We start from the raw sequence: 25331 nt of genomic DNA, 5'->3' as shown, positions 1-25331 counted from the left end.
TTCCCCCCTACCTCTTTTCCCCCTGACTTCTTTATCCCGCTGGGGAAATGCATGGAAGATTGACACGTTGAGGGCTGTCACATAACGGGCTCAGGGCCATGGGACAACTCCCCTGAAGTGACACGGTGGCAGAGCTGAGGTTGACCCAGGTCCTGCTTCCTCTAGGGCCCGTGCTCTTCTCCATGCTGTGTTTCAGGCTCTTTCCTCCCCTCTGCTCTCCCTGGGGCCCAGCTATACCCCCCCTCCCCGGAGAAGAGCCCTGTCATGGTGCATGCGGGTCAGGCACCTGCCCTCTCACACTTCTCTGGCTCCAGCTCAGAGGTCAAGGTGAGCAGGCGGAGCCCTGAGCCAAGGAGGCCCAGGGATTACATCAGCAGGTACAAACAAGGAGGCAGGAGCAGGGCTGGGAGTCCCACGGGGCTGAGGGTGGAGCTCCACCTGCCCCACGCAAGTCTGTTTCCTTCCCTCCTTCCAGCTTGCATCAGCCTTTTATAGCTCCGTGTCATCACTGAGTGGGTCATCACTGAGTGGGCCGGGGCAGTGGCTGGGAGGTTGGGGCAGGGTGGGGAGTGGGGAACCTGGCCGGCACCTCGAACCCAGAGGAAAATCCTTGAGCTATTGGTCAAAATGTCAGCCAGGGACACTGGCAGCCCCAGGAAGGCACAGCCACCATTTCTTACTGCAAAAAAGCAATAATAAAACTTAGAGCACTGGGCTGCCTACCTGGCAAAATAGTTTCACACTTCTGACCCTGATGTTCCCGACAACCGGAGGGGGGCAAAGCAAGTAAAAGTGGCCCCAGGTCCCAGAAGGCTAGAGTGAGGCCCAGAGGGAAGTGGCTCACCCAAGTTTGCTTCACGAGCAAATGACAGCACCATGAGTTTCAGCCCGAGAAAAATACAAAGGATTATAGGGACCTGGAGGATGAGCACTCCCTCCAGTAGTCGAGGTGGAAGTAAAGTCAAGGCATGCTTCCTGGAGGAGGCGGGCTGGCTCCCCGACTGAGAAGGAGGGAGCTGCAGACAACAGCTGTAGATTTATTTCTGCACTGATGGTGGGTCTGCAGGCAGAGGGACATCATTGTGGGGCTAGGCTGGAGGCAGACGAAGCAGGAGTCTGAGAGTCAAGATGTGGGATCCTTAACCTTGAACTTTGGCAGCAAGCTTCCCATGGGTGTGACTGAAGCTTGGCCAGAGCTCTCCAAGGCCCTACCGTAGGTGTGATCAAGGGGAGATGAGGACGTCTGATGAATGAATGAGTGGGGGGTGAGTCCCTGCCCACCACCCTGTCTCCCTTGACATGTGCCTGACCAGCCATATGGGTCTTCCCCTTGGCCTGTGGCACCTGTCTCCCCACAGCTCCAGCGCTGACTACTCAGCTGTTCACCCAAGGCCAGGACCAGGGTCTTCCCCACCGGTGGAACCAGAGAGAGGCAAGGGTAAGAGCACTGGGCTGGCTGCCAGGATGCCCACGTTCCAGCCCAGCTTTGCTTCCCACCTGCTCTGTGACCTGAGACCAGTTACTCTGACCCCTGGGAGCCCAAGTCTCTAAGGTCTGCCTCCCTCAAGGCCCATGGAACCTTGGCCTTGCGGAAGAAGCAGAACAGCAGTATGGGTGAAGACCGGGGATGGACGCCACCTTCCCTCGATCCTGGGGCCTGAGCGCAAACCCAGGTGGATTCCAGGCTCGGAAAAGGACAAGGAGGAGCCCCCGCCCCGCTCCCCTCGTCTTCCATGGCCGGTGCTCTCAGCTTTCTCTTTCTCTGTCCCTCTCCCCCTGACTCACCTCTGCCTCTCTTCCTCTCTCCTGCTTTGTCCCAGGCCCCATTTCACAGATTGGCCAAGGCCAATGGTCTTGGTCATCAGAAAAGGCCAAGGGGGTAAAAAAGTGTTTTCATTAGAAGGAAAAGGAGGATTTTTAAAATAAAGTTCCTCCTCCTGCCCCGGGAGTCTAGAGCCCAGTTTCTCTGTGGGCTCTGTTGCTCAGGTGCGGTGGGATTTTGAGGCCAGGCCACACCCTCTCTGCTCTCCGTCCTCTAGGATCTGATGGTCTCTGAGGTTCCATGGGTTAGCGGTGTCCTATAGGATCGGGTTTCCAAATGGACTGCCTCCCAGGGCTCAGGTCAGCCCAACCTGCGTGCGTCTGTCCCCTCCGGCCACTCCCTCCCCCCTCCACCTGCCACCCCAGGGGTTGGAAGAAGTCCTGCATCTCCAGTAGGCCCAGCTAAACAAACAAACAGGATTTCCAGGTTCTCCAGGATCTTGCCTTCCAGAGAGCAGACCTGTCCAGACACAGACAGGGAACAATCAAATACAGGAAAAAGGTATTCCAGAGAGAGCTGAACACTGTCAAGAAAAACAGACAAACAAGCAAAGCAACAGAAAGCCCCAGGACAATCGGGATGGTATAGGGGAGAGCAGAGGAGGATCGGTGTACACGGGGCGGTCAGGGAGGGCCTCACTTGGGAGGGGCAGGTGGCACTGAGATCTTGGGGACAGAGGGTTGCTGCAGGAGTACAGGGAGATTGGGCGGCGGCGCGCGTGCATTCCAGGAGAGAACAGCAAAGGCCCTGTGGTGGGAATAACGGAGGCACGCTCAAGGGGCAGGAAATACGCCCAGGGGCTTGGAGGTCAGTGAGGATGGGTGAGCCTCTGAAGTCAGAGGGTTGGATGCCGGGTGGGACTTCATTCCAGACGCAAATGGCCGCTGTCCGAAGGTGCAAGCAGGAGAGGGAGATGGATTTCTGTTTCACAGGATGGCCCCACTGCGAGGTGCGCGTATTGCAGGGGGAAGTAGGGTAAGCACCGTGAGGAGGTCCCAGCGGGAGGACATGGGCTTGGGGAGAGAAAGGGAGGCCTCCCTAGTAGGACTGGAGCAACTCAGACGCACCCATCCCAACTCTGAATGGAGAAGAGATGACCAAATAGAGGGTCCCCTAGGAGCCCGAGCCACGGCCAGTGCCTTAGAGCATTGACATAAACAGTTCTGAGAAAGGAATCTCTGTCCCAGCCTAGTGGCAGGGATCCCGGGAAGAGGGTGGTGGTCTGTGACCGTGGGTGGGGTCTGCATGTGAGCGTGTGTGTGTGCGTCTCAGTGTGATGTCTTGGGGGCTGCACCAGGCTAGCAACAGGTCCCTCCAGGCTAGGATGGATCTCTGTTTGGCTGGGGCGTCCAGAACAAGTCTGGGACTTGTCAGGCCCACAGAGGTAGGGAGGCCAGGTGCTGGGGTGAGGACGCCAAGACCCTCTTCCCTTCGGCAAGCTAGTGAACTCTGGAGAGACTCTATTTGCTCATCTGCAAAATGGGCAGGAAAATAGCTGCCCCCTGCTAATCCCTCAGGGGCATCGTGGGCCAAAGGAGGCCTGTGGTTTAACAAGAAGAGCTTTGGGTTCCTCATTAGCTGTGAGCCTGAGCAAGTCCTTTTATTTCCTTGAGCCTCGGTCTCCTCCTCCGTGAAATGGAACACCTAGTTCACAGGATTATTGTATTGATGATGTTTGTTATCACACTGCATGTTGGTGAAAGGTTATTATCGGGAATGTGATGCATAAGAGGGCTTTGAGCCCCTTGTCTGAGAGAAGAGACGGAAGCAGAATGCCCCCTCCTTAGGGCCCAAGCGTCCAGGCATAGTGACACCCTGGGACCTAGGGCTTGGAAGAGGAGCCAGAAATAAGCCCTAGAGAGGCCCAGGCTGAGGGAGTCCAGTGGCTGAAGGAAAGGTGTGGGAGCAGGGTCTGGTCTCTTGGGTGTGGAATACAGGCTCCCCAGGCACCACTGAGAGTCTGAGGGTAGGCCCAGTAACCATAGTGTCCCTCCTGACTTTGTAAGTCGTGTGGCCCCCAATAAAATGGGGCCCGGCCTTCATTCCAGGAATCGGTGCCTCCCGTCAGCTCCTTCACTTGCCCTTACTTGCTCCTGAGTCCTTCCATTTCTCAGGGTCAGCCAGACACCCCCCTTCAGGATGCAAGCTGCTGTCCCAGCTGGCCATCACGGCGAGGCCACTTCCTGTGGCCAGCACAGGAAGTGATGTCATGGGCACAGGCGGGTCTACAGAGGGTGTGGGAAAAGGGCTGTGCAAGGGCCCTCTTTTGTTAGGAGTAACTCAGCGTCCCCCAAGCCTGCCAGCCCCCATTTGTCATCAGTAACGGCCATTGTAACTGCCTCTGAGGGGGGCCCCAGCCTGAACCCCACAGCCGCCAGAAGCCAGGGCCAGATGGAAGAAGGGCTTTGTGTCCAGGGAGGGGTCCTTCCATGGGGGGTTTATGTGTTTTTAAAACATAATAATAAGTGGGCTCCTTCCCCCCCCCACCCTCCACACTCCCCACTGAGCACATCAGCCTCTCAGTGAATGGAAGAGATTTTCCATGCAGTGGGAGGTCAAGTCTGGTGAGAATCAGCCCGCATCCAGGGGCTAGAGAGACTGTGATTGCTGATGATGAATGTGCCCAGGGTGGGGTGTTTCTCTCTCCCTCACCTCCCGCCCGCTCCCCTCTTCCCTCCCAGCCCTGCCCCGTAGGCGTGGGCACTGCCTCAACGCCAGCCAGCCCTGGAGACGCATGGCCCTGCTCAGCTACAGATGCCCACCTCCTGCTGCTGAGCCTAGGGGTCTCAGGGCTGGCCTTGTCACCCGCCTGGGGACACAAACCACTGGGTGGGGGTTTCAAGGACCTCCATACCAAACCCCTGCAGCCTCGTGCTGAGGTCTCTGCACTGGGCAAGACCAGAGGTGGCCCTGGCTGCGATGGGTGGTAATGAGTTTCCATCCCAGGCAGGGGGAATACAGGGACCAGACATTTGCCCCGAGCCCTGCCCTGGCTGTTGTCTACCCTCTTCAGCCCCGAAGCGGAAACTGCACTCTGGTCCGGCTTGGCTATTGATTTGCTGTGTGATGTTGAGTAGTCACTTTCCCTCTCTGAGCTGGTGGAATGTAGGGCTCCAGGCCCCTCTGATTGTGCCTTTCTATGCTTCTGCCTGTTCTCCCCTTTCTTACAAATGGCCCCAAGAGGTAAAACAACCTTCCTGAGGTCTCCGTGGCAGAGTGGGGATTCGAACCCATCCCTCTCAGGGTCACCATAAGGGAAGCAGAAGCCCTCTGGCTTCCCTGGGTGTCTGGTGATAGTCTCCCTTTCAGAAATGTCTGAACACTAGTTTTAGCTTCTCCCTCCCCTCAGGGGTAGCTCTGGAAAATACAGTTTCTTCACTTTGGTCCTGAAGCTACTTCCTTCACCTCCAAGGGCCTGGCTCCTGCTTATTCTAGTGGCTTAGATGCTGGCACCTCTTAAGCAAGCCCATGGCCTTGACTTCCTCCCTGCCAAGTGGGAGCCTGTGTCCCCACACTGGGCCCTGCCCAGGCCCAGCCCCTGGGAGGGAGCATTCAATCTAGCATAGCTCCTCCTGGCAGGTGGGGATTGGGCCTGGGCTCCTGGCTCTGTTCGGCAGGCTCCACTCCCCTACTAGGGGCCGGTTACTCGGTCCTGAACACCTTGGGGGACGCCAAGGAAGGTGCAGTGTGCTCCCTGCTCTCCAGAGCAGCCACTAAAACTGCTAAGGAACCTTGGAACTGCTGGAAGCAGGGACGTGCCTGCCAGACCCCACCCTGGTCACCCCTCCTCCCCACATTTTAAGTGGGTTGGGAGCAAAATGGAACCTGTCTGTGAGGAAGCCAGGTTGGTGGTGAGGGGGTGCAAAACTGTGTCTCATGAATATTTGAAAGCAGGGCGAGAAGGCCAGGGAAGGCAGCTCCGTACTCCAGAGGAAACACTCTTCTGTGGAACCTCAGAAGTTAAAATTGTAGCAATCGTTGGAACCTCAGACAGTGAATTTCAGTTGAAAGTAAGAAGGACTTTTCTGTTAGGTCTATTCAAAGGAGAAAAGCAGCGGTGAGTTCCCTGTCCCTGGAGGGATGTGAGTCAAGGTTGGATGGAGTGGCTGAGGGGGTGTTGTACAAGACGGCCCTTATGGTAACCTGTCTCCCTATGAATCCATGTCCACGTGACACCACCCGACAAGAGCCCTCAGGCAGCTGTAGGTAAATTGGAAGTGAGGGTTTGAATGGCGCCCACCAGAGGTCCAACCTGGAGGTGCTGGTTGTCCTGGTGAGCTGAGGCCTGGGGTAGGAGGGCCTGGGCTTGGTTGGGAGAGCCTAGCAGCAAATAGTGCTGTAGGACCACGGTCTGTGCGGGGCCTTTGAGCGAGGATTAACAGTGGCAAAAAAAAGGTGACCACGCTTGAAGGAAATTCGCTTCAGGAATTAAAAACGGACCCAGTGGGATACCATCCTACACGGACAGATGCCACATAAGACACCTTCTAATCTCAACGTGATCAAATCAGAGTAAGACTTGAGAGATTGGTTCCACCAGCTTCTTGGTGTTCGAGATGGGGGCTGTGTGGTCAGAGGAAGGCCAGCGGTGACACCAGTCCCCAGCTGGGGTACAGACCCAGACCTCCTGGCGTTTTCCCGCGTTTGACCGTCTGTGGTTACATCTGTTGGGAGGATGTGCCCTCCTACCCTCATCTTGGGATAGCCAGGCCATTCGTGTATGTGGCTTTTAAAGGCAGGTTGCATTTTAAATGAGTTGTGCTATTAGAAAAATGCACTTGATGTGGGATATTTTCCCGCCAGCTGGAACTCCAGACCCGGATCTGGCCTGGCAGAAGCAGGCTGTCCTCTGCTGGGAGCTCTTCTCAGTGTTGGAGTCTCCTCTGTGAAGACCTGTAGCGAAGCCAGGGTGACAGGTGACGGGGAGAGTTGGCCCTTCCTCCCGCCGACAAGGGGACCTCGCCATGGGGCAAGTCCCTGGGTGCCCCAAGTCTTCATCTGGAAAATGAAAAGATAATCCTCACCTTGGGGGTTGTGGGAAGTAAACTGGGCAAAATATTTAAAGTACCTGCCACATAGTGGAAGCAAATGCCAATTCTAATTCAGAAGTCAGATTCAGGTACCTGAATGCCCGGATTTGCTCCCTCGCTCTCTGCTGCTTCCTGGCTGTACAGCCCTGCGCCAGTTACTTTGTCTCTCTTGGCCTCTGTTTCCTCGTCTGTAGGAGGGGCATAATAATAAGTTTCCCAAACGGTGTGCCAAAGCACCCCAGGGTGCTGCATGCATTCCCAGGGGTGCTATGGGAAATTATTCATCTTAGAGGAAAGACAGCTGTGCTGAACAGCTTGCTAGACACTGCCACAACTGTTTGCTCAAGATAGCTTTCGATTTCAACATTGTATCACACTTCTGTCCTTTACACAGCATCCTGTCTTTGCAGAGGTGGGATTTGAGCATTTGGAAGTACTCTGAGACAGACAATGAGGGTGGAGGGGCCAGTCTCATTCCAAGACTTGAGAAGCTGTGCCCAAGCAGTGTGCACACCCCCATGACTAGCCAGTGTGCCTCTTTAGGAATGGAATACGAATCTTATTTTTTCCTCCGATTTATGGGTATTGGGTTTTTTTTATTTTTTTATTCTTATGTTAATCACCATACATTACATCATTAGTTTTTGATGTAGGGTTCCATGATTCATTGTTTGTGCATAACCCCCAGTGCTCCACGCAGAATGTGCCCTCTTTAATACCCATCACCAGGCTAACCCATCCCCCCACCCCCCTCCCCTCTAGAACCCTCAGTTTGTTTTTCAGAGTCCATCGTCTCTCATGGTTCGTCTCCCCCTCTGACTTACTTATGGGTATTGTTTTTCAACAATATGGCTACCAAGTTGTTAGGAAGGACACACACACACACACACACACACACACACACACACACACACACAAGCTGTTTGGCTCTAACTATTTAATAAACAGAACCACTAGGAATTTCTTTTGGCCTTGGGATAAAAAGACACTAAAGACCAAAGAAGTTTCAGAAGCTGTGTGTGGGTTGATGCGAGCCTCCGAGAGTTCAGAGGAAAGCTTCAGGCAGAGGAAGCCCCCCGGGGACCCTGAAACTCCATCACTCCTCTCCCTCTAGGCTGGCCCTCAGCTGGGATACCTGTGGAGCCTCCCTCAACTTCAAGGGCCCAAGCCAGGGAGAAGTGTTCACTGATGAGGGCAGGAGCCCAGCTTAGCAATTTTATTGAATTTGCATTCACTGAGCACCTACTACATACCTGGCAAGCGTACAGTCTGCTGGTGGTCCGCCTGGGAGGAATTCTCAGGTCAGACCTAGTCCTTGTCTCCTGGCAACATCTGAATCCAGGACACCCGGGGGGTGGGGATGTTGCAAGTAGCTACATCGAGAGCTCCCCTGCTCGGCTGGGCCAGAGAGGCACCGATGAGGATCCCCAGCCGCATCCCTGCCAAGGCCAGAGAGGAAGCTTTGTGCCAGGGTGGAGAGGAGAGGTGGGGCCAGGGGCCGCCAGGCTCGGGCCCTGCTGCACTAATGGATGTCTCGTGTTTACTTTCCTCCGCCGCGTCTGCGCCTGCTTTATAAATGAGCCGCATTAGGGTTATAAAACCAAGTCATAAATACAGTCTGCAGTGCCGCAGAGAGCCAAGACAGCCATCACCTGGGGGCTGGGGGCCGCACGGTTAGAAAGGAGAGCTAGCAGGTGCCTGGACCCACAGGCTCCCATGCACCTTCTCTCCCACCCTCCAGAGGGAGGCCTGGTACCCCCATCTCACGGATGAGGTGCCTGAGGTCAGTAAGGGCGACTTCAGAACCAGCGGTGGCTGCGTCTGAAGTCTGCGCCCTGCCTCACACCCCCCATACCTGAGACTGAAGCAGGGTGCTCGCAGCAGTTGGGGGTGCTTGGAACCTTGCAGGTGCTCTGCTGCCCACATGCCCTCCTGGCTCCACCCGCTCTCAGGCTGCTGGGAGACACTGTCCAGCTCCCTCGGCACTCTTTCATCTTGCCATCAACTGCCCAAGCTCCCAGAGCCTAGGGGCTGCCAGTCTTCTACCTACAAAGAAGGGGTCTCCCTGCCTGACAGAGGGAAGTGGGCATGGAGAAGCCCCAGTATCCTCAGGGCTCTTCCCAGTTTAGCTGCCCACTGGCCAGGGAGCCTCGGTCAGTCATTACCCCACACGGATGGTCTTCAGTTTCAAAACAAGGACCGTTCCAACCTCGCTGACCCTTTAATGAGAGAGCTCTGAGAGTTGTGGGGTCCTGGCTGGTGTCAGGATGTATCAGGATTCTCAGATGCGGGGACACTCACCATGTTACTGAGCTACTCCAGTGGCAGGCCGTCTGGGCAGCATCCCAGATGCCGGGGTCTGCTTATCGGGTTCAAACCTTGGCTCTACCTCTTGCTAGCTCTGTGCACTAGAGCAAGTTGCTTCACCTCTTGGAGCCTCAGTTGCCCCACATATAAGCCAAAGACTAACATAAGTACCTTACAGAGTTGTTGCAAGAGTTAGGTAAGCTGACTGCATACAGTACTAACAACACAGTACCTAATGCGAGGCGAGCATTAGTTGCCATTTTCATGCAACAGCTTTGCGCCTACTATGTGCTAGGCCCCTCCTGGGTGTTCATGCTTATCTAGCTCATGTGGTCCTCGAAACAGCCCAGGGGAGGGTGTTTACCTCCCTGCCATCTTCAGAGACGAAGTAACGCGCTGGGAGTTAAAGGGCTATCCTAGGGTCACACAGAACATGCTAGATGGAGCTGGGTTCACACCTTCTTGCGGGCTTCCCCTTCGCTCCCGCAGGTCACACACACACACACTCTACCCGGGACGGATCGCCTGGAGCCAGTGACAACCTCTGCGTGTTCTCAGAGCGCCTGAACCCCCCCCACCCCCACCCTAAGTCTTAGCAGGAGCTCCTGGTCCATAAAGAGATGGCATGTTTTGTTCATTCGGCTCTTGGAGAACAGTGTCCCCTTGGCCCCTTTGCACCTAGGGGCCAATGCATGGCCCATCATGGCCTCCTGGGTTAGGGGATAAGTGCCTCCTGGGGCCCCACCCCACTTGAGGGACTGGGTTGTGCAACAGTGGCAGGCCATGGCCGGCTGTGAGGGGCTGGGCGGATGCACACCCCTGCAGTTTAATTCATTGTTCCCTCTGGAGCTTAGCCCCCACCGTTTGTCCCAGCCACCTGACTGTTTGGCGCTTGGTGTTGGAAAGTCAATTTTCATAAGTGGATGGTGAACCAATGGGCTGGCCTGGCCTGGTTTCCCTCCCTCCCAGCACTGGTGGTGGCCGGGCCCTCTCCCTTCCTGTTTGTCTCACCTCATGAGGCACTGTTGTTTCCAGGGAGGCCGATGGGCCAGTGTTCCCATTTGGCCCCTTGTTGGGGAGGACGTTGCAGGCACAGCCTAGCTGCGTTCCCAGGCTCTGCAGTTCTCTTGTCTGTTGTTAGGGTGGAGGGTGTGGGTTTGGCTGAGGTGGAAAAGGCTAAGGAGTGGGACAGTCACAGCCCAGAGGAGGGGGGGCTCTTCGTAAAGGCTGCTGGGGAGGTGGTCTCCCCCTCCATGCTGCTGCCTGCCTTGGGCATTCTGGAGGAGGAGGCCCTGTGCGGGTGCCAAGCTCCAAGGAATCCAGGCCCGGTGCAGCCACCCACCCCACCGCACCCCACCTCATGCCTCTGTGGGTCCTGGTTTGTCTCTCCACTTGCACCAGGCTGGCTGGCCGGGGCTGCAAAGGGCAGCTGTGGCTTCAGGGCAGAGCTGGCCTGCTTTGTGCTCCGGCCTCAGCCCCATTCCAGACCTTCACGTCCTGGGGCATCACCGTGGGAAACTGGAGGGAGGCTCAGTAGGTCCAGTGCAGGGGACACTGGGGAGGGCTAGAGGGGCATCCTTGTCCAGACGGATCACTTCAGCTCTCCAGGCCACCCTGACATCTTGATCTGTAAAGAAGTAGAATCGCCCAGTATCAGAGAGCTAGGACTGGCTCCAAAGCACAAGCTCTTAAGAGCTGGGTGGGATGGGGAAGCTGAGGCCCCCCGGAGTGCCAGACCTTGCCCGGGTCAGAGAGGGCATCCCGGCTGGTCTCCAGCTGCCCATCCCCTCCTCCTAGCCTGCAGCCTCACGGAGCCCACCCTCCCTCCACAGGCACGGATTCTGGCAGCGAGGTGCTCCCCGACTCCTTCCCGTCGGCGCCGGCTGAGCCCCTGCCCCACTTCCTGCAGGAGCCCCAGGACGCCTACATCGTGAAGAACAAGCCTGTGGAGCTGCGCTGCCACGCCTTCCCCGCCACGCAGATCTACTTCAAGTGCAACGGCGAGTGGGTCAGCCAGAATGACCACGTCACGCAGGAGGGCCTAGATGAGGCCACGGGTGAGCCTGCCCCACTCGTCCGGTCACCCCCAAGACACCGGGGCCCAGGGGTGCCAGGGACGCTGGGTCCTGGGCCTGGCTCCACCCTGGGCTCCGTGTGAGACTTCACACAGCCATGGCAGCCCCTGGGCCTCAGTTTCCCCTCTGGGGTTCATCCTGGATCCGTATCTCCCCAACAGTTGACCACATGTCCCCGTCTGATTGGGTTACCAAAGAAAGAGCACCGAATCCTTTCCTCCCCGTTTCCAGCTTACATCAGGGAGCAATGGGGAGAGCAGGGGGGGGGGGGGGGCAGTGCTAGAGTTCTTACAGGCACGCACGCACATCCAGCACCTGCTCTGCCCTTGTATAATGAAGAGGAGCTGCCCTGTCTGCAGCCCTGGCCCCCAGCACATACCCAGAATCCTAGACCATCGTCAGTGTCAGAGGGCCTCTGTGTTTGTGGGGAGTGGTTGTGTCCCCGTTCGTGAGAAGGATGCGTCTCCTCCGTAGAGATCAGCTGTTTTCGGTCAAAAGACGAGGTTGGTATTAGTAAGTAAATAACCATAGAGGTGGTGCCGGGACGTAGCCCGGATCCTGAGAGGAAGAGGCAAGCGGGGTCCCGGGCACCCCCAGCAATGCCCCCGAGGCCAGGTGTGGGCTTCTGTGTCCCTAGGCCCCTCAGGGGGTCCTTTCCAGGGCTCAGGCCAGGGAGCAGGGCCATGCTGCTGCTGGTGGCTGCAGGTGGCCAGCGTCGGGCAGCCCAGCCAGGCGCGGGTTCCCGGGACCCCTCGCCCCACGGCCCGCCTCCGCTTTGGTCTTGCTGCTACCACCTCTTCCCTCACCCTTCTCTCCCTTCTTTTGGAGCCTTCTCTTGTTTCCTTCTGCCTCTCCCGCCTCTCCATTCCCGCCCCGGTCTCTGTCTGTCTTCCCTTATGTCCGTCTCTCTGTCTCCCCCGCCAACACGCTCTCTCTCACTCTCTCTCCTTTCCCCCTCCTCCAACTTCGTTTTTCTGTGAAAAGCTTGCAGGTTTCAGTACCGCCCAGACTTGAAACCATACCCCAGAATGCACGTAATGCCACTCAGCTGTATACGTTAAAATGGCAAGTTTTAGGTTATATGTATATTTTACCAACATTTTGAAAGAATTTTAGAAAATGGATTTGGAGTCTCATGCTCCCCCAAGATCTAAAAAATAAAATAAGGGATTTTTAAAAGCGAGAGAAAAGAAACCTACCCCAGCTGCTCCCAGGCCCCGGTTGTGTGACTCTGGGACGTGCGTCACCCTCTGAGCCTCACTTCTTCTCCTTGTAAACTGGGACGTTAACGGAAGGTCCCCGTGGGGGTGGAACTCGGTGGGGCCTGCGTGGTGTTGAGCGTAGTGCCAGGACCCAGCAGGCACTCAGGAAACCCCATTTTTTTCTATTCTCTTTCTGGCTTTTTCTCGGCCTCTTTCCTCTTGAAACCTGTCCTTATTTCTCTGTGGCCCTGAGCCCCTCTGGCCCTGATCGGAGGTCAGTGGTGGGGGTCCAGACCGAGCAACGGGATGGTGTACCCTGCTGGGGCCTCTCACAAACCCTGTAATTACGAGTAATAGTAACAGCATGGCTCCTTCTCCCCTGCTACCAGGCACGCGAGCCCTGCCAGCCCCTGAAATTGGGGCACTCTGGTCCCCATTAGTGACAAAGAATAGACCGGGTCCTGTGGGCCCTCCCTGGGCGGCCGTGTGGCCTTGGTTCCTCCTCCGCCTCCTGCTCCCCACCCTGGCACTCTTGGAGGCCCCGAAAGAACAGAGGATGACAGCTGGGGGCCAGAAGAGCCGAGACGAGTCCTCCAGCCACCAGCTCATGCCGGGTCGGGACAAGCAGCCCAAGCCTGGGTGTCCCGGCCCAGACACCACCTGCCAGGTGGCCGCCGTGCCGGAGCGGGGCACACCTGGTGCTGGGGCCCAAGTCTAGGAGACTGAAGGTCCTTGTCCCATGTCTGCTGGTGACCATCACCACGGTGTTGAGTCCCACTGGGTGATGGTTTGTCTGTCCAGCTGTTGGGGGCTTCTGGATGAATGACCCCCCCTTGTGAGGGACCCCCCTTCCAGTTTCACAGCCTGGTGAATGAGGGGCGGGGGGCCCAGCTGTGGTGGCCTGGGCCACGCCGCATCGCTTGTCGAGCCAGGACTCCGGGCAGCCACTGTGAGCAGGCATAGCCACTCCCCCAGGAGTAGCCTCTTCCCTCCTGATGCTCCCTGATGGCAGACCCCCAGCCCCCTCCCACTTAGATCCCTGGGATTTTCTTCACTGTCTGGTTTCCCAGTGCAAAGGCCATCCCACCCCATGATCCAGGAGAGCTAAGGCAATGCACTTCACTGGGAGAGTAGAGCTTAACCAGGGCAAGACACAGATAGCTGATCTCAACCCTGCTCGCACCTTGAGGCGGGACTTCGGGCCTGCCACCCACCCTCTCTGCGTTCACATGCGGAAGGACCCTGGATGAGATCCACATGACCTTCCAGAGTAGATTTGTATTCAGCCTTGGCTGCGTGCTATGGCAGAGTGATTGTCACGCTGAGTGTGTTACTATGATGAGGAAACTGAGGCTCAGAGAGGCTGAGTAACTGAATGAAGGTCACACAGCTGGGGAGTCAGGTTGGGCCCAGAATTCAGACCTGTCGAGCCATCCAACCCTACACTTGACCACCATGCCACAGTACCACGGAGTGTTGGCAATCCTGCCCTCGAGGGTCTTATCAGAACCCATGTGTAAGCATGAGAGGAAGAGCTGGTACACATGGCAGGGAGGAGCGGCTTTAGGGATTCTGAAAATGGGGGTAGTCAGGAAGGGCTTCCTGGAGGAGGAGGCCTCGCTGTCCTCCCACAAGCTTTGGGGAAGAGCTTTGGATGGGCATCCTAATCCAGAAGGGTTCGTTCCTCTTCTAAGCATAAGGGGCTTTGTCGAGGGTTGGCAGAAGAGTCACTGATCCTTCCTGGGCAGGCTGGTGGGCCCAATTATCCAGAGAGGCCTCCACGCCCTAGTAGGGAGCTGTTGAGAGATTGGAGGGCTCCCAGGAAGAGGGACCTCCCACCAGCTCCAGCTCCTACCCAGAGAGAGGCCACATGCTGTCTTCACATATTTGTGGAACACCTTTTCTGTGCCAGATCCTGGGCCCCAGCAGTAAACAGGGCAAAGCCCTGCCTTATTCTCCTGCAGGAAATATGTAATTCATACATGACCACATCAATAGATGATACAGTTCCAGAGAGTGGTCAGTGCTGTGGGGAAAACAGACTGGGCAGGGAAAAAGAACTGCACAGCCAGTCGTACTCAGTGCGGTACTTGGGGTGGGCCAGGGTCAGAGGGGCCTTCCGTCTAGAAGTGAGACCCAGCCCAAAGCTGAGGTGACTGGGAGTCCATTGGGTGCAGGGGGGACAGAAGAGAGTTCTAGGCAGGGAACTAGATGTGCAAAGGCCCTGTGGCTGTGGGGAAGATGCCCAGGGAGGCTGTGGTGGATAGACGGTGTAGGGCCTGGCGGCCAAGTGGAGGATCGAGGTCTTTGTGTTGTGAGGACTGGAGGCACAGCCAGGGGAGTGACGCAGCATTTGTGCACTTTGCAGAGCACACCCCGGCTTTAGGGCAGGACGTGGCTGGCACGGGGGGCAGAGGGCTTGCGTTAGCCAGGGCAGTCTTCAGGGGAGTAGCAGTGGCGGCTCGGGCCAGGGAAATACATGGAAACGGGAGGCACTTGGCAGAAGAGAGACAGATGTCCCGGTGCCATGGCCCCTGCTTCCCATCCTCAGACCCGCCCCCTGCTGACATCCGTCTCCCCCTCTCAGGCCTGCGGGTACGGGAGGTCCAGATCGAGGTGTCCCGGCAGCAGGTGGAGGAGCTGTTCGGGCTGGAGGATTACTGGTGCCAGTGCGTGGCCTGGAGCTCCGCCGGCACCACCAAGAGTCGCCGGGCCTATGTCCGCATCGCATGTATGCTGTCCAGACCCCCCCACCCCATTCCCCCGGGGCCCCTTCCCCTTGCCCGTGCCCCCCCGCCCCGCAGAGAGGAAGTTCCTCCTCTGTGGGGGCATCCCTGGCTGAATATGCCCACCACAGGGACGTCAGGGCCCATGGGTGCCCACTGAGAAGAAGCCTCCTAGACCCAGAACGGGGCCACCTCTGGCCTCAGGATTTCTAACGGCCCCTTTCACCTACTTCTGTAAAGGGAGCTGCCTGCTTCCGCACCCTCCTGGGTTGTTCTCTGCTTAGTATATCAGAGTCAGGGAGGGAAACCTGTTCCCCCAGCTCCACCCGGTGAGGCCCCACTTTCGTGACAAGGAAATGCCCCAGGTCGAGCCCGTTCCCTTGGTATGCACTCCCACCTAGTGGCTAGAGCAGGGTGCTTCAGGCTTCAGTTCCACCTCATTGTGCCTGGTGACCCCTCTTCCTTCTCCCAGACCTGCGCAAGAACTTCGATCAGGAGCCTCTGGGCAAGGAAGTGCCCCTGGACCAGGAGGTTCTCCTGCAGTGCCGCCCACCGGAGGGGGTGCCTGTGGCTGAGGTGAGCGGGGACGAGCGGAATACTGGCATGGCAGAGACCAGCCAGACTTGGTGTTTACTACCAGCCACGGTGCCTCAGCCTCCCAGAGCTCTCCCCATTTCACAGATGGGAATATCAAGACTTGAGACAGAGAAGGGAACTACCACCTCTGCAGAACTCAGAATGTGTGGACCCCAGCCAGGCCCTCCACAGGCATAACCCCGAGGGATGGGGCAGAGCTGGGGCAAGATCCCCAAGGGCAGACCCCAGGCTCAGTCTCTTGTATAAGACTAAGCCTGTGGCCGAATCCTCCTTCTCCACCCAGAAGCCAAAGCGCCAGCTTTATGGACACCAAAGGGTCTCCATAATGCGGGGGCCTAAACATGATGCACCCCACGTGGCCTTTGCCTTAATGGGGAAGGCGTGCACTACTAGCTAATGCTTATTTTGCACGTACGGGGAGCTAAGTACTGTTCTCCACACTTTCCACACTGACGTGTTTGATCCTTGCAACAGCCCTGTGGGGTAGATGCTAATAAATGCCACCCTCCGTTTGATGAAATTGAGGCCGTCCAGCTGCTGGGTGGTTGTCACAACCACTGGGTTCTGTACCGCCCAGCACAGGGCCTGGCCCGTGGCGGGCCTGCCTCACCGTGTCACCACCGTGGGCGACCATGCGTAGAACTGCTGTCCTGGTTATGGCCGCCCTCCCTTCCCCTCCACAGAGGGCCCACTCCCCGGGATGCAGGTGAGTAGGCACCGGGCCCTCACGGCCCCCCAACCGCACTCCTGCAGGTGGAGTGGCTAAAGAATGAGGACATCCTCGACCCCACCCAGGACACCAACTTCCTGCTCACCATCGACCACAACCTCATCATCCGCCAGGCCCGCCTGTCGGACACGGCCAACTACACCTGTGTGGCCAAGAACATTGTAGCCAAGCGCCGCAGCACCACCGCGACCATCACCGTCTACGGTACGGGCCCACGCGGGGGCAGCCTGGCCAGGGGCGCGGGAGAGGCGGGCCGTCTGCCCACTCACCGCGTCCTACCCAGGAGGCCAGCAGGGCCCCGGTGGACAGCTGGGCGGCTGAGGCCCAGAGAGGGGAGGTGCCTTCACCGAGATCACACAGCAAAGCTAGCCGTCAAGTCAGGCCCTCCTGGGTTTGGGGTTGGACTGGGGCCCAGTGAGTATCCTCATGCCCGAGCCTGGCGTCCCAGTAGAGTGAGGAACGGCCACCTAGGCCTGCAGGCTCTTCCTTGCGGTTCCCTTGGGTAGGAGGGGCAGAGCCATAGCTGAGATGCCTCGAGTGTGGTAGAAAGAGCCCTATTTCAGGCTCCATTACCGGGTGACCTTGGGTAAGCGTCAGCCCTCTCTGGACCGTCGTCTGTCATCGTACAATGAGGCTGGGGATAGACCGTGGCCTCCCTGGTCCCCTCTGGTGCTGACGGCTGTAGCCCAGATCTGTCCCCAGTGCTACGGCAGGAGGGGTCCAGTTAGGAAAGGCCAGGCCTCAGCAGAAGGGCCTCGTGGGGGCTGGAGATGGGGTTAGGGGGCCCACAGGTCGCAGAGCCAGGCCCAGCACGTGACACCCGCTGCCCTTGCAGTGAACGGTGGCTGGTCCAGCTGGGCAGAGTGGTCGCCCTGCTCCAACCGCTGTGGCCGTGGCTGGCAGAAGCGCACGCGGACCTGCACCAACCCGGCCCCGCTCAATGGAGGCGCCTTCTGTGAGGGCCAGGCCTTCCAAAAGACCGCCTGCACCACCGTGTGCCCAGGTAAGGCCGCGGGGCCAGCCGGCAGCCTACCCACCCCGGTTCCCACCCCACTGCCCAGCCCTGCTTTCTGTGCTGGTGCCGGCTGCCCCACTCAGGATGGCTGTTCTCTCCCCACTGTGGGGGGCAGAAGGGGCTTGTCCTGGGGCCCGTGGCTGGCGGAGCAGGCCGGACAGGATGCCGCGGGCTCTGCCCTCTCATTCTGCGCCCGGCTGCTAGAGAGACAGACACAGACACAGAGCTGCCGTCGGACGGGTGGGCTCTCCTGCCCTCCAGGCTGAGGGTTCTCAGTGTCAGCCCCCAGGGCCGGGGTCCCAGCGCTGCCTGGGGTCAATAGGAGCCTGTGCTCCTGCCCTTGACCTAGACACGTCTCGTCCGCCACCCCTAATCCTGCAAAGGTCCTCTCTCCTCTCATCTTCGCCTCACCCTGTGCGTCCCCTTCTGTGGGTCGCTTGCATGCCTGGTTTTATCCGGGCTCTTAGGTTTTTGTGTGTTTGCCTTGGGTTTGAGTCTCTGTGAGCGCCCTGGGCTGCGTCTGTGTGAGGGACCGTGTGTGTGTGTGTATGTGTGTGTGTGTGTGTGTGTGTGTGTGTGTGTGTGTGTTCTGCCTGCCTCCCACCCAGTGCCCCCCGCTGCACTGGCACAGGGCCACGTGGCTGGGGGTGGCTGTGCTTGCGTCTGGCTCCCTCTCCTGCCATAGCACGCGGGGACGCGTGCGGGTGCTTTGCTGTGCTCTGTGTGCGGAACCGCGCGCTGTGTCCCACGTGCTGTGTGCCGTGCTCCCACAGTCGACGGAGCATGGACGGAGTGGAGCAAGTGGTCGGCCTGCAGCACCGAGTGTGCCCACTGGCGCAGCCGCGAGTGCATGGCGCCCCCGCCCCAGAATGGAGGCCGAGACTGCAGCGGGACCCTGCTCGACTCCAAGAACTGCACGGACGGGCTGTGCGTGCAGAGTGAGTCCTTGGGATGGCAGGGCCCCCTGGGGGGGGGAGGGGCTCGAGCTGGACGAGTGGGGGCCCCATCCCCAGCCTGCCCCAGGCCCCCGGTGCGGGCTGCGGTGGAGCAGGCCCTGGGGACCTCTGCCACCCGCCACGTGCATCATCTCATCTGCGTGTTTCCTGTCACCTCACCACCCTTTCTCTGCCACCTATGTCATTGTCTTTCCCTTTATTTCCCTCGACAGATAAGAAAACTCTAAGTGACCCCAAAAGCCACCGTAAGTCCCATTTCATGGCTGTCCTCTCTCCTCTGGGGGAATCCCTGGCTCTCCTTGACTGGCTTTTCCAGGGTGTGGGGTGCAGGGCAGGGTGGAGAACAGGGAGACTCGAAGGTGCCCCCTCACCCACCCTCCATGGGGTCCCCTGGCCCCCGGTGCTGCACGTGTCACGGCCTCCATCGCGTGCAGACAGGCAGACCAGCAGCTGACAGAAAGGATACCGTCCCGAGCCTCCCATGACGGAAGACGATGGGGCTCAGAGAGAGGAAGGGGCTGACCAGGGACCCAGCCAGGATTTGAATCTAACTAGTTATGTGGCCAAAGCTGGTGCTCTTAGCCTTGCACCCTCAGCTTCCCTCTCTGTGACAAGGCCAGCACCCAGGCCCACACCATCCATCCGGAGCCCCTCACTGTACCCCCAACAGCGGGACTAGGCTTTCCAGGAAACCCGCTGCCCAGCGTCAGCCCCAAGGGGCTGGTCAGCTTCCTCCCCAGGCTGTGCTGTGGCAGCCCCAGAGCAGTAAAGCTGCTCAGGCAGATTGGCCTGTGGTAATTAAACCATAATTTCCAAATCATTCCAGAATCATAAAATCAGCAGTGAGGCCCTGGGCCCAGCTCAGAGCCGGGGGGGGGGGGGGGGGGCGGGGCTGGTGTCCCCCGGTGGTCAGGGAGAACATCAGGAGGCAGAGCCAAGCCCTTGAGGGCCTCCTCTGGCAGCTCTCCCGGGGGCCAGGCACCTGCGGGAGCCCAAGAATGAGGGTGACTGAGGAGAGATGGGGCCAGAAGGCGGCAGAAGCAGCAGACACCAGGACTGAGCCACGCCCTACCTGCCGAAGGCTCAGTCTGCACCAGGGAAGTGGGGCTTGAAAGGGTCCAGGCAGGGAAAGCAGGCCTACTTTTCTGAGGCCTCCCCACCCCCCAGGAGGGGAGACGGGACTTGTGCTTCCTGGAGCTCCCAAAACAAACAAGAAGGAAGAGCAGGTATCTGGGCTCTGCCTGTGTGCTCTCCCATGTGGTAGCCACTGGCCACGTGTGGCTCTTTCCACTTCCTGTTAACTTAGTTAAAATTAAACACATTGTTAGAGACCTAGTTCCTCAGTCACACCGGCCACATTTTCGTGGCTGTCACATGGGACAACACAGACATAGAACGTGCATCGCTGTGGAAAGCACGGCTGGATGGCACTGCCGTGTAGACCCTCCCTTTTAACCCTGACACCTTCCTGCCTGGCCCGTACAGAGTTATTTGCAGCTGTGTAGCAGCCTGCCTGGGGGAGGGAAGTGTAGCCGTGGGTGGCCTCCCTGAGCCCCTTCCTTCCCCTCCACCTGCTCTCCTCCTCGCCACCGCATCACCTTGCCTCTCATTCCCGCCTCACGCTCCTCTGCCTCCATCCCCACCCCCACTCCGGGCATAGGATGCGAGTTGAGCTCAGGACGGCAGCTGGCAGAGAGTTCTGGGAGCCGGGACCTCCAGCCTGAGGATATGCTGCAGGCTTGCAGTGGGGCCCTCAGTTAACCTCCTGGCCAGGACAGGACAGACTGAGCCACAGCCCTTGTCTCTTTCTCAGAAGTGAGCCATGAGTTCACTGTTGGGACAGACCACGAGTCATTTTACCGGTCTTTCGGCACTGGGAGGGTAGCAGGGCAGGGGACTTGAGGCCACTTTACTTGCAGAGACCGATGCACAGAGTGGTTCAGGCTTGCCTGAGGTCCTGGCCAGTCTTGGGGGCGCTGAGACTAGGACCTAGCCTAGGGCAGGTCTGTCCTGGGACCTGGGTCTCTGCCCCAGGACCTGGGTCTCATGCAGCCCTCCTGTGCCCGCAGTGCTGGAGGCCTCGGGGGACGTGGCGCTGTACGCAGGCCTCGTGGTGTCCGCCTTCGTGGTCGTGGGCGTCCTCATGGTGGTGGGGGTGGTGGTGTACCGCCGTAACTGCCGGGACTTCGACACCGACATCACTGACTCGTCCGCCGCCCTCACTGGCGGCTTCCACCCCGTCAACTTCAAGACTGCGAGGCCCAGTAAGCACCTGGGGACACCCGGCGGGGTGGCGGGGGGGGGCAGATGCAGGCTGGGGCACCCAGAGGGGCAGGGGCAGCCGGCCAGACCAGCCAGACCGCAGCGGAGGCTCCTGATCCCTCCCGGGGTTTTCCTAGACTTTGCTCTACAGTTAACTGGATGAGTGTAGATCAGAGGCACACAGGGAAGAGGAGCAGCCCAGGTGGTGAGTCCCCAAAGCTTCCTGCAGCGGATGGCAGTTGAGCCTTTGGCAGCTGAACACTGGGTGGGATTTGGCAAGAGAAGGGCCCCCGGCAGGAGCAGAGGGTGGGAGCCGGCCAGTGAGGCACAGTTGGGTCTGACCGCAGCCCCAACCCCTGCAGACAATCCCCAGCTCCTGCACCCGTCGGCACCCCCGGACCTCACGGCCAGTGCTGGCATCTACCGCGGGCCCGTGTATGCCCTGCAGGACTCAGCCGACAAGATCCCCATGACCAACTCACCCCTGCTGGACCCCCTGCCCAGTCTCAAGATCAAGGTCTACAATTCCAGCACCACCGGCTCTGGGCCGGGCCTGCCCGATGGGGCCGACCTGCTGGGGGTCCTGCCGCCCGGCACATACTCTGGCGATCTCACCCGGGATGCCCACTTCCTGCACCTGCGCAGTGCTAGCCTCGGCCCCCAGCAGCTCCTGGGCCTGCCCCGTGACCCGGGGAGCAGCGTCAGCGGCACTTTCGGCTGCCTGGGTGGGAGGCTCAGCATCCCGGGCACAGGTGGGCTCCTGCTCTGCTTGCCTCTCAGCCCGGCCTCAGCGTGCCCCCTCTAGGCATCCCCAGCACCCCCTCCACCGATAGAAGCTAGGACTTCCCTGATCCCTTTTCTCAGATGGGAAACATGAGGCCCAGCGGGGAGAATGATAATAAAATAGAAGACTTGGGGTCCAGGCCTTTCTCTGGCCCACTAAGGCAGGGGAACCTCATCTGCTAAGTGGGAGAGAGTATCTCTTCATAATTCAACAGACCTACAGAGCACCACTGGGAAGGCAGGGCTGCCCATCTCAGGCTGCAAAGCCATCAGTTGATGGTTTCCCAGTTTCAAACGGATCTGGGACTGGAGCTGGCATTGGGGCCTTCTGACTTTGAGTCCTTGCCATCTTTATACCCTTTCACAATGCCAGGGGCCCCTGTGTTACCCGACAAACTCACCACTGTCAGTGACCTGGGCTGTCCTTGTACCGAATCCCCAGAGTTTCTCTCTCCACCCCTTGCTGTCGACCACCTGGATCTTGGGAGATGTCATTCTCCCCCCCCCCCCCCCTAAGCTAGGAGCCCCCCCCCCCACACACCCCTGTTCTAAGCTCTTAGACTCCCTCCAGCCCCTCCCTGCTGACCTCCCTCTCCCCCTAGGGGTCAGCCTGCTGGTGCCCAATGGAGCCATCCCGCAGGGCAAGTTCTATGAGATGTACCTCCTTATCAACAAGGCAGAGAACACCCTGTGAGTAGAGAGACCTCAGTTCCAGCCTGGGCAGCCCCCCTTCTCTTCCTCTCCCTGCTGCCTGTCCACCCTGGGTTCAGATATCACCATCCCCCACTCCCTGATCCTAAAGCCAGAGGTAGTCCTCCAAGGAGGACATTGACAGATCTTATTACATACAAAATCAGCAGGACAAATCACGAAACTGAAAGGCAATTGACAAAGTAGCTACCTTATGACAAAAGGTTAATATCCTTACTAGGTAAAGAGGCTTTGAACATTTCACTACAAAAGTGGTCAGAGGATATGAAGTGATTCACACATACTCTCTCTGATGCACACACCCTCACACACACACACACACACACACACACACACACAGAGAGGCCGGTAGATTATGAAAAAATATTCAGCCTAATTTGTAGTCAAAGAAATAGTAATTCAAACAGCCATGAGATATTAGGAGTTTTTTACTTCTTGAATTTATAGGGTTTGTTTCATACGATAAAACCTTCATATTGACAAAAGCGTGGGGACTCGGCCCCCCATGACACGCCCCTGGGAGCCCAGACCGGTAGCAGTTTTCTAGAGGGCAGTTTAGCAAACACTTGTCCAAAACATCCCAAGAGCGCAGAACCCTTGAAAACGCGAACAAAGGGCGCCTGGGTGGCTCAGTTGGTAGGGCGACTGCCTTCGGCTCAGGTCATGATCCTGGAGTCCTGGGATCGAGTCCCGCATCGGGCTCCCTGCTCATCGGGGAGTCTGCTTCTCCCTCTGACCCTCTGACCCTCTGACCCTCTTCCCTCTTGTGCTCTCTATCTCTCATTCTCTCTCTCTCAAATAAATAAAATCTTTAAAAAAAAAAAAAAAGAAAGAAAGAAAACGCGAACAAAAATATGGCTGTGAGAACTTGGCCGTGAACAACAGAAATCTGAGAACAGTCTTAAGGCCTGTGCCATCCTTCTGCCTCTCCTTAACCCCTGACCTCTGGGAGCCCCGGGGGGGTGGAGACCTGCCTTGGGCCACCCAGGAGCCAGGGCAGAGGCGGGAGCCCCGCACCAGTCCCAGCCCTTGCTGAGCTTCCAGCCTCCCCTCACAGTCTGCCCCCTGCCCTCTGCCATCTCCCCAGCCCGCTTTCAGAAGGAACCCAGACAGTATTGAGCCCCTCGGTGACCTGTGGGCCCACGGGCCTCCTGCTGTGCCGCCCCGTCATCCTCACGGTACCCCACTGTGCTGAAGTCAGCGCCGGTGACTGGATCTTCCAGCTCAAAACCCAGGCCCACCAGGGCCACTGGGAGGTGAGGAGCCGAGGCTGGGAGGCCGGGCCCGCTATCTGAACCTGCTCTGGGAAGCCTCCAAAGCTGAGAGAAAGCCCCTTTTCTCTTGGCCCCGCCTGGGTGGACCTCTCCACGGCCGTGACCTGTGTGCTTCACCCTGCAGGAGGTGGTGACTCTGGACGAGGAGACCCTGAACACCCCCTGCTACTGCCAGCTGGAGGCCAGGTCCTGCCACATCCTGTTGGACCAGCTGGGCACCTACGTGTTCACGGGTGAGTCCTACTCCCGCTCGGCTGTCAAGCGGCTCCAGCTGGCCATCTTCGTCCCCGCCCTCTGCACCTCCCTGGAGTACAGCCTCAGGGTCTACTGCCTGGAGGACACACCCGCGGCCCTGAAGGTAAGGCCAGGTCGTCGGTACCGCCCAGCACTGGCACACTGGGAGAGCAGCACCCCTGGCTCACCAGCTGCCGCGCCTTCCCGTGTCCCCCAGCCCGGAATCGTGGTAGCCCTCTTCCACCATCAGCCTCATGAATCGGTCATTCCTTGCTCCAACATTGAAATGGCATCAGACCCCCAAGGTACAGAGAGGAATCAGGCACAGTTCTGCCCTCACCAAGCTCCAGGCTGGAGGAGGGGGAGACAGATAGGGGGCTCCCTGACGGAGGGCGAGGAGCACCCGACTGGGAGGGGGAGGGTCTGAGAAGGCTTCACAGCACAGTTAGCCTTAGACCCGTGCTCCGAAAGCCGAGTAGGGGTGCCAGGCCGAGGAGGCCGAAGGGCCTTCCGGTAGGCAGAGCCGCTAACGCAAAGGCAGGTGTGTCGTTCCGAGTGGCCAAAGCCTGCAGGGGCTGTGTGTATGCGACAGGGAGAGAGATGGGGCTGGGGGGTGGGCAGGGCTCAGCTCCCCAGCAGCCTTGGGAGCCATGAGCAGGAATTTGGGATCCATCCAGTGGGCGGCGGCATAGACGCGGTGGACCCCTGTTCACAGGCGCTCTTTTGAAAGCCCCTGTGCTATGCTGGGGCATGGCTGCACAAGAGGCAGAGAGGCCAGCTGAAAGCTGCAACTGGGCCCTGGGCCCTGGACACGAGGCAGTGACAGCCGCGAGGACGGGGTTGGCCGCTGTGTTAGCAGAATGGACAGAACCCAGTGACTGATGGGAGGGGGAGGGGAGGGAGGCGTGGGGGCTGACGGCCAGGTTCTGAGTATATGCAAAAGGACAGACGGTGTCCCTGCATGAGGGAGGGGCTGTGGCAGGTGCCAGTGGTTTGGGCGGGGGGGGGGGGGGGGGAGAAAGGTGAAGGTGTCAGATCTGGGCACATAGAGCCTGGTGGTGGCAGTGTGGACCTGTGTTAGTAGCACCCTGCCCCCTCCCCCCCGCCTCCAAGTCCCACCATTGCCTCCCCAGCCCTCCGCCGCGTTCCTAGGACCTCAGGCTCATCCTAACACTGGAAGAACATGGCTCCTTGGCCCCGTGTAAACCTCTTCCCTCCTTCCATCCCCCTGTGAAGCCTCTGGTCCGTTTCCTGTAGCTCCAGGCCTCCCCCGACCCATGGTCTGTGGTCTCCTCCGGTCCCTGTCTCCCAGTAGCACGTGACTTGTCCCAAACTCCAAGTCACGGACTGAGGCAGCACAGGTGGAAAGGCCTCATGGGAGAGTGCATGTCTTCTGCTGGGCTGAGCTGGCCTGAAATTCCAGAAGGCCCAGAATGGGTTGGAGGCTCTGGGAAGTGCTCTTGCGGCCTGCATCCCTCAGCACTGGTGCGTTGGCCAGGGTCCAGCTTTGGTCAGAGAATGGAGTGGAGGTCAGGAGGGGAGCTGCCACATTTTGGCTTGATGGCATTCCTTATCTCTTCAGTCCCCATCTGTCCGTCCATCCGCTC

At 58.6% G+C, this 25331-nt stretch overlaps 1 protein-coding gene across 2 annotated transcripts in view; it reads left to right on the top strand.

The window, feature by feature from the left end:
- Positions 1-25331, top strand: part of UNC5B (unc-5 netrin receptor B) — an 80976-nt gene that overhangs the window by 48781 nt on the left and 6864 nt on the right. Inside the window, exons 2-13 of one of the 2 annotated variants that reach the window (XM_025850245.2) lie at positions 10992-11216; positions 15024-15167; positions 15635-15738; positions 16513-16693; positions 17325-17492; positions 18278-18442; positions 18673-18705; positions 20530-20724; positions 21085-21474; positions 22108-22195; positions 23304-23472; positions 23615-23848. In XM_025850245.2, the coding sequence (XP_025706030.2) occupies positions 10992-11216; positions 15024-15167; positions 15635-15738; positions 16513-16693; positions 17325-17492; positions 18278-18442; positions 18673-18705; positions 20530-20724; positions 21085-21474; positions 22108-22195; positions 23304-23472; positions 23615-23848 (2096 nt within the window). The remainder of the gene's footprint in view (positions 1-10991; positions 11217-15023; positions 15168-15634; positions 15739-16512; positions 16694-17324; positions 17493-18277; positions 18443-18672; positions 18706-20529; positions 20725-21084; positions 21475-22107; positions 22196-23303; positions 23473-23614; positions 23849-25331) is intronic. The other variant, XM_025850246.2, reaches the window with a different exon arrangement.

The sequence above is a fragment of the Callorhinus ursinus genome, unplaced genomic scaffold, assembly GCF_003265705.2.
Source record: "Callorhinus ursinus isolate GAN/ISIS: 27379988/994484 unplaced genomic scaffold, GSC_fseal_2.0 scaffold31, whole genome shotgun sequence".
NCBI classification, from domain to species: Eukaryota; Metazoa; Chordata; class Mammalia; order Carnivora; family Otariidae; genus Callorhinus; species Callorhinus ursinus.
This window is presented reverse-complemented; position numbering and strand designations above follow the sequence as displayed.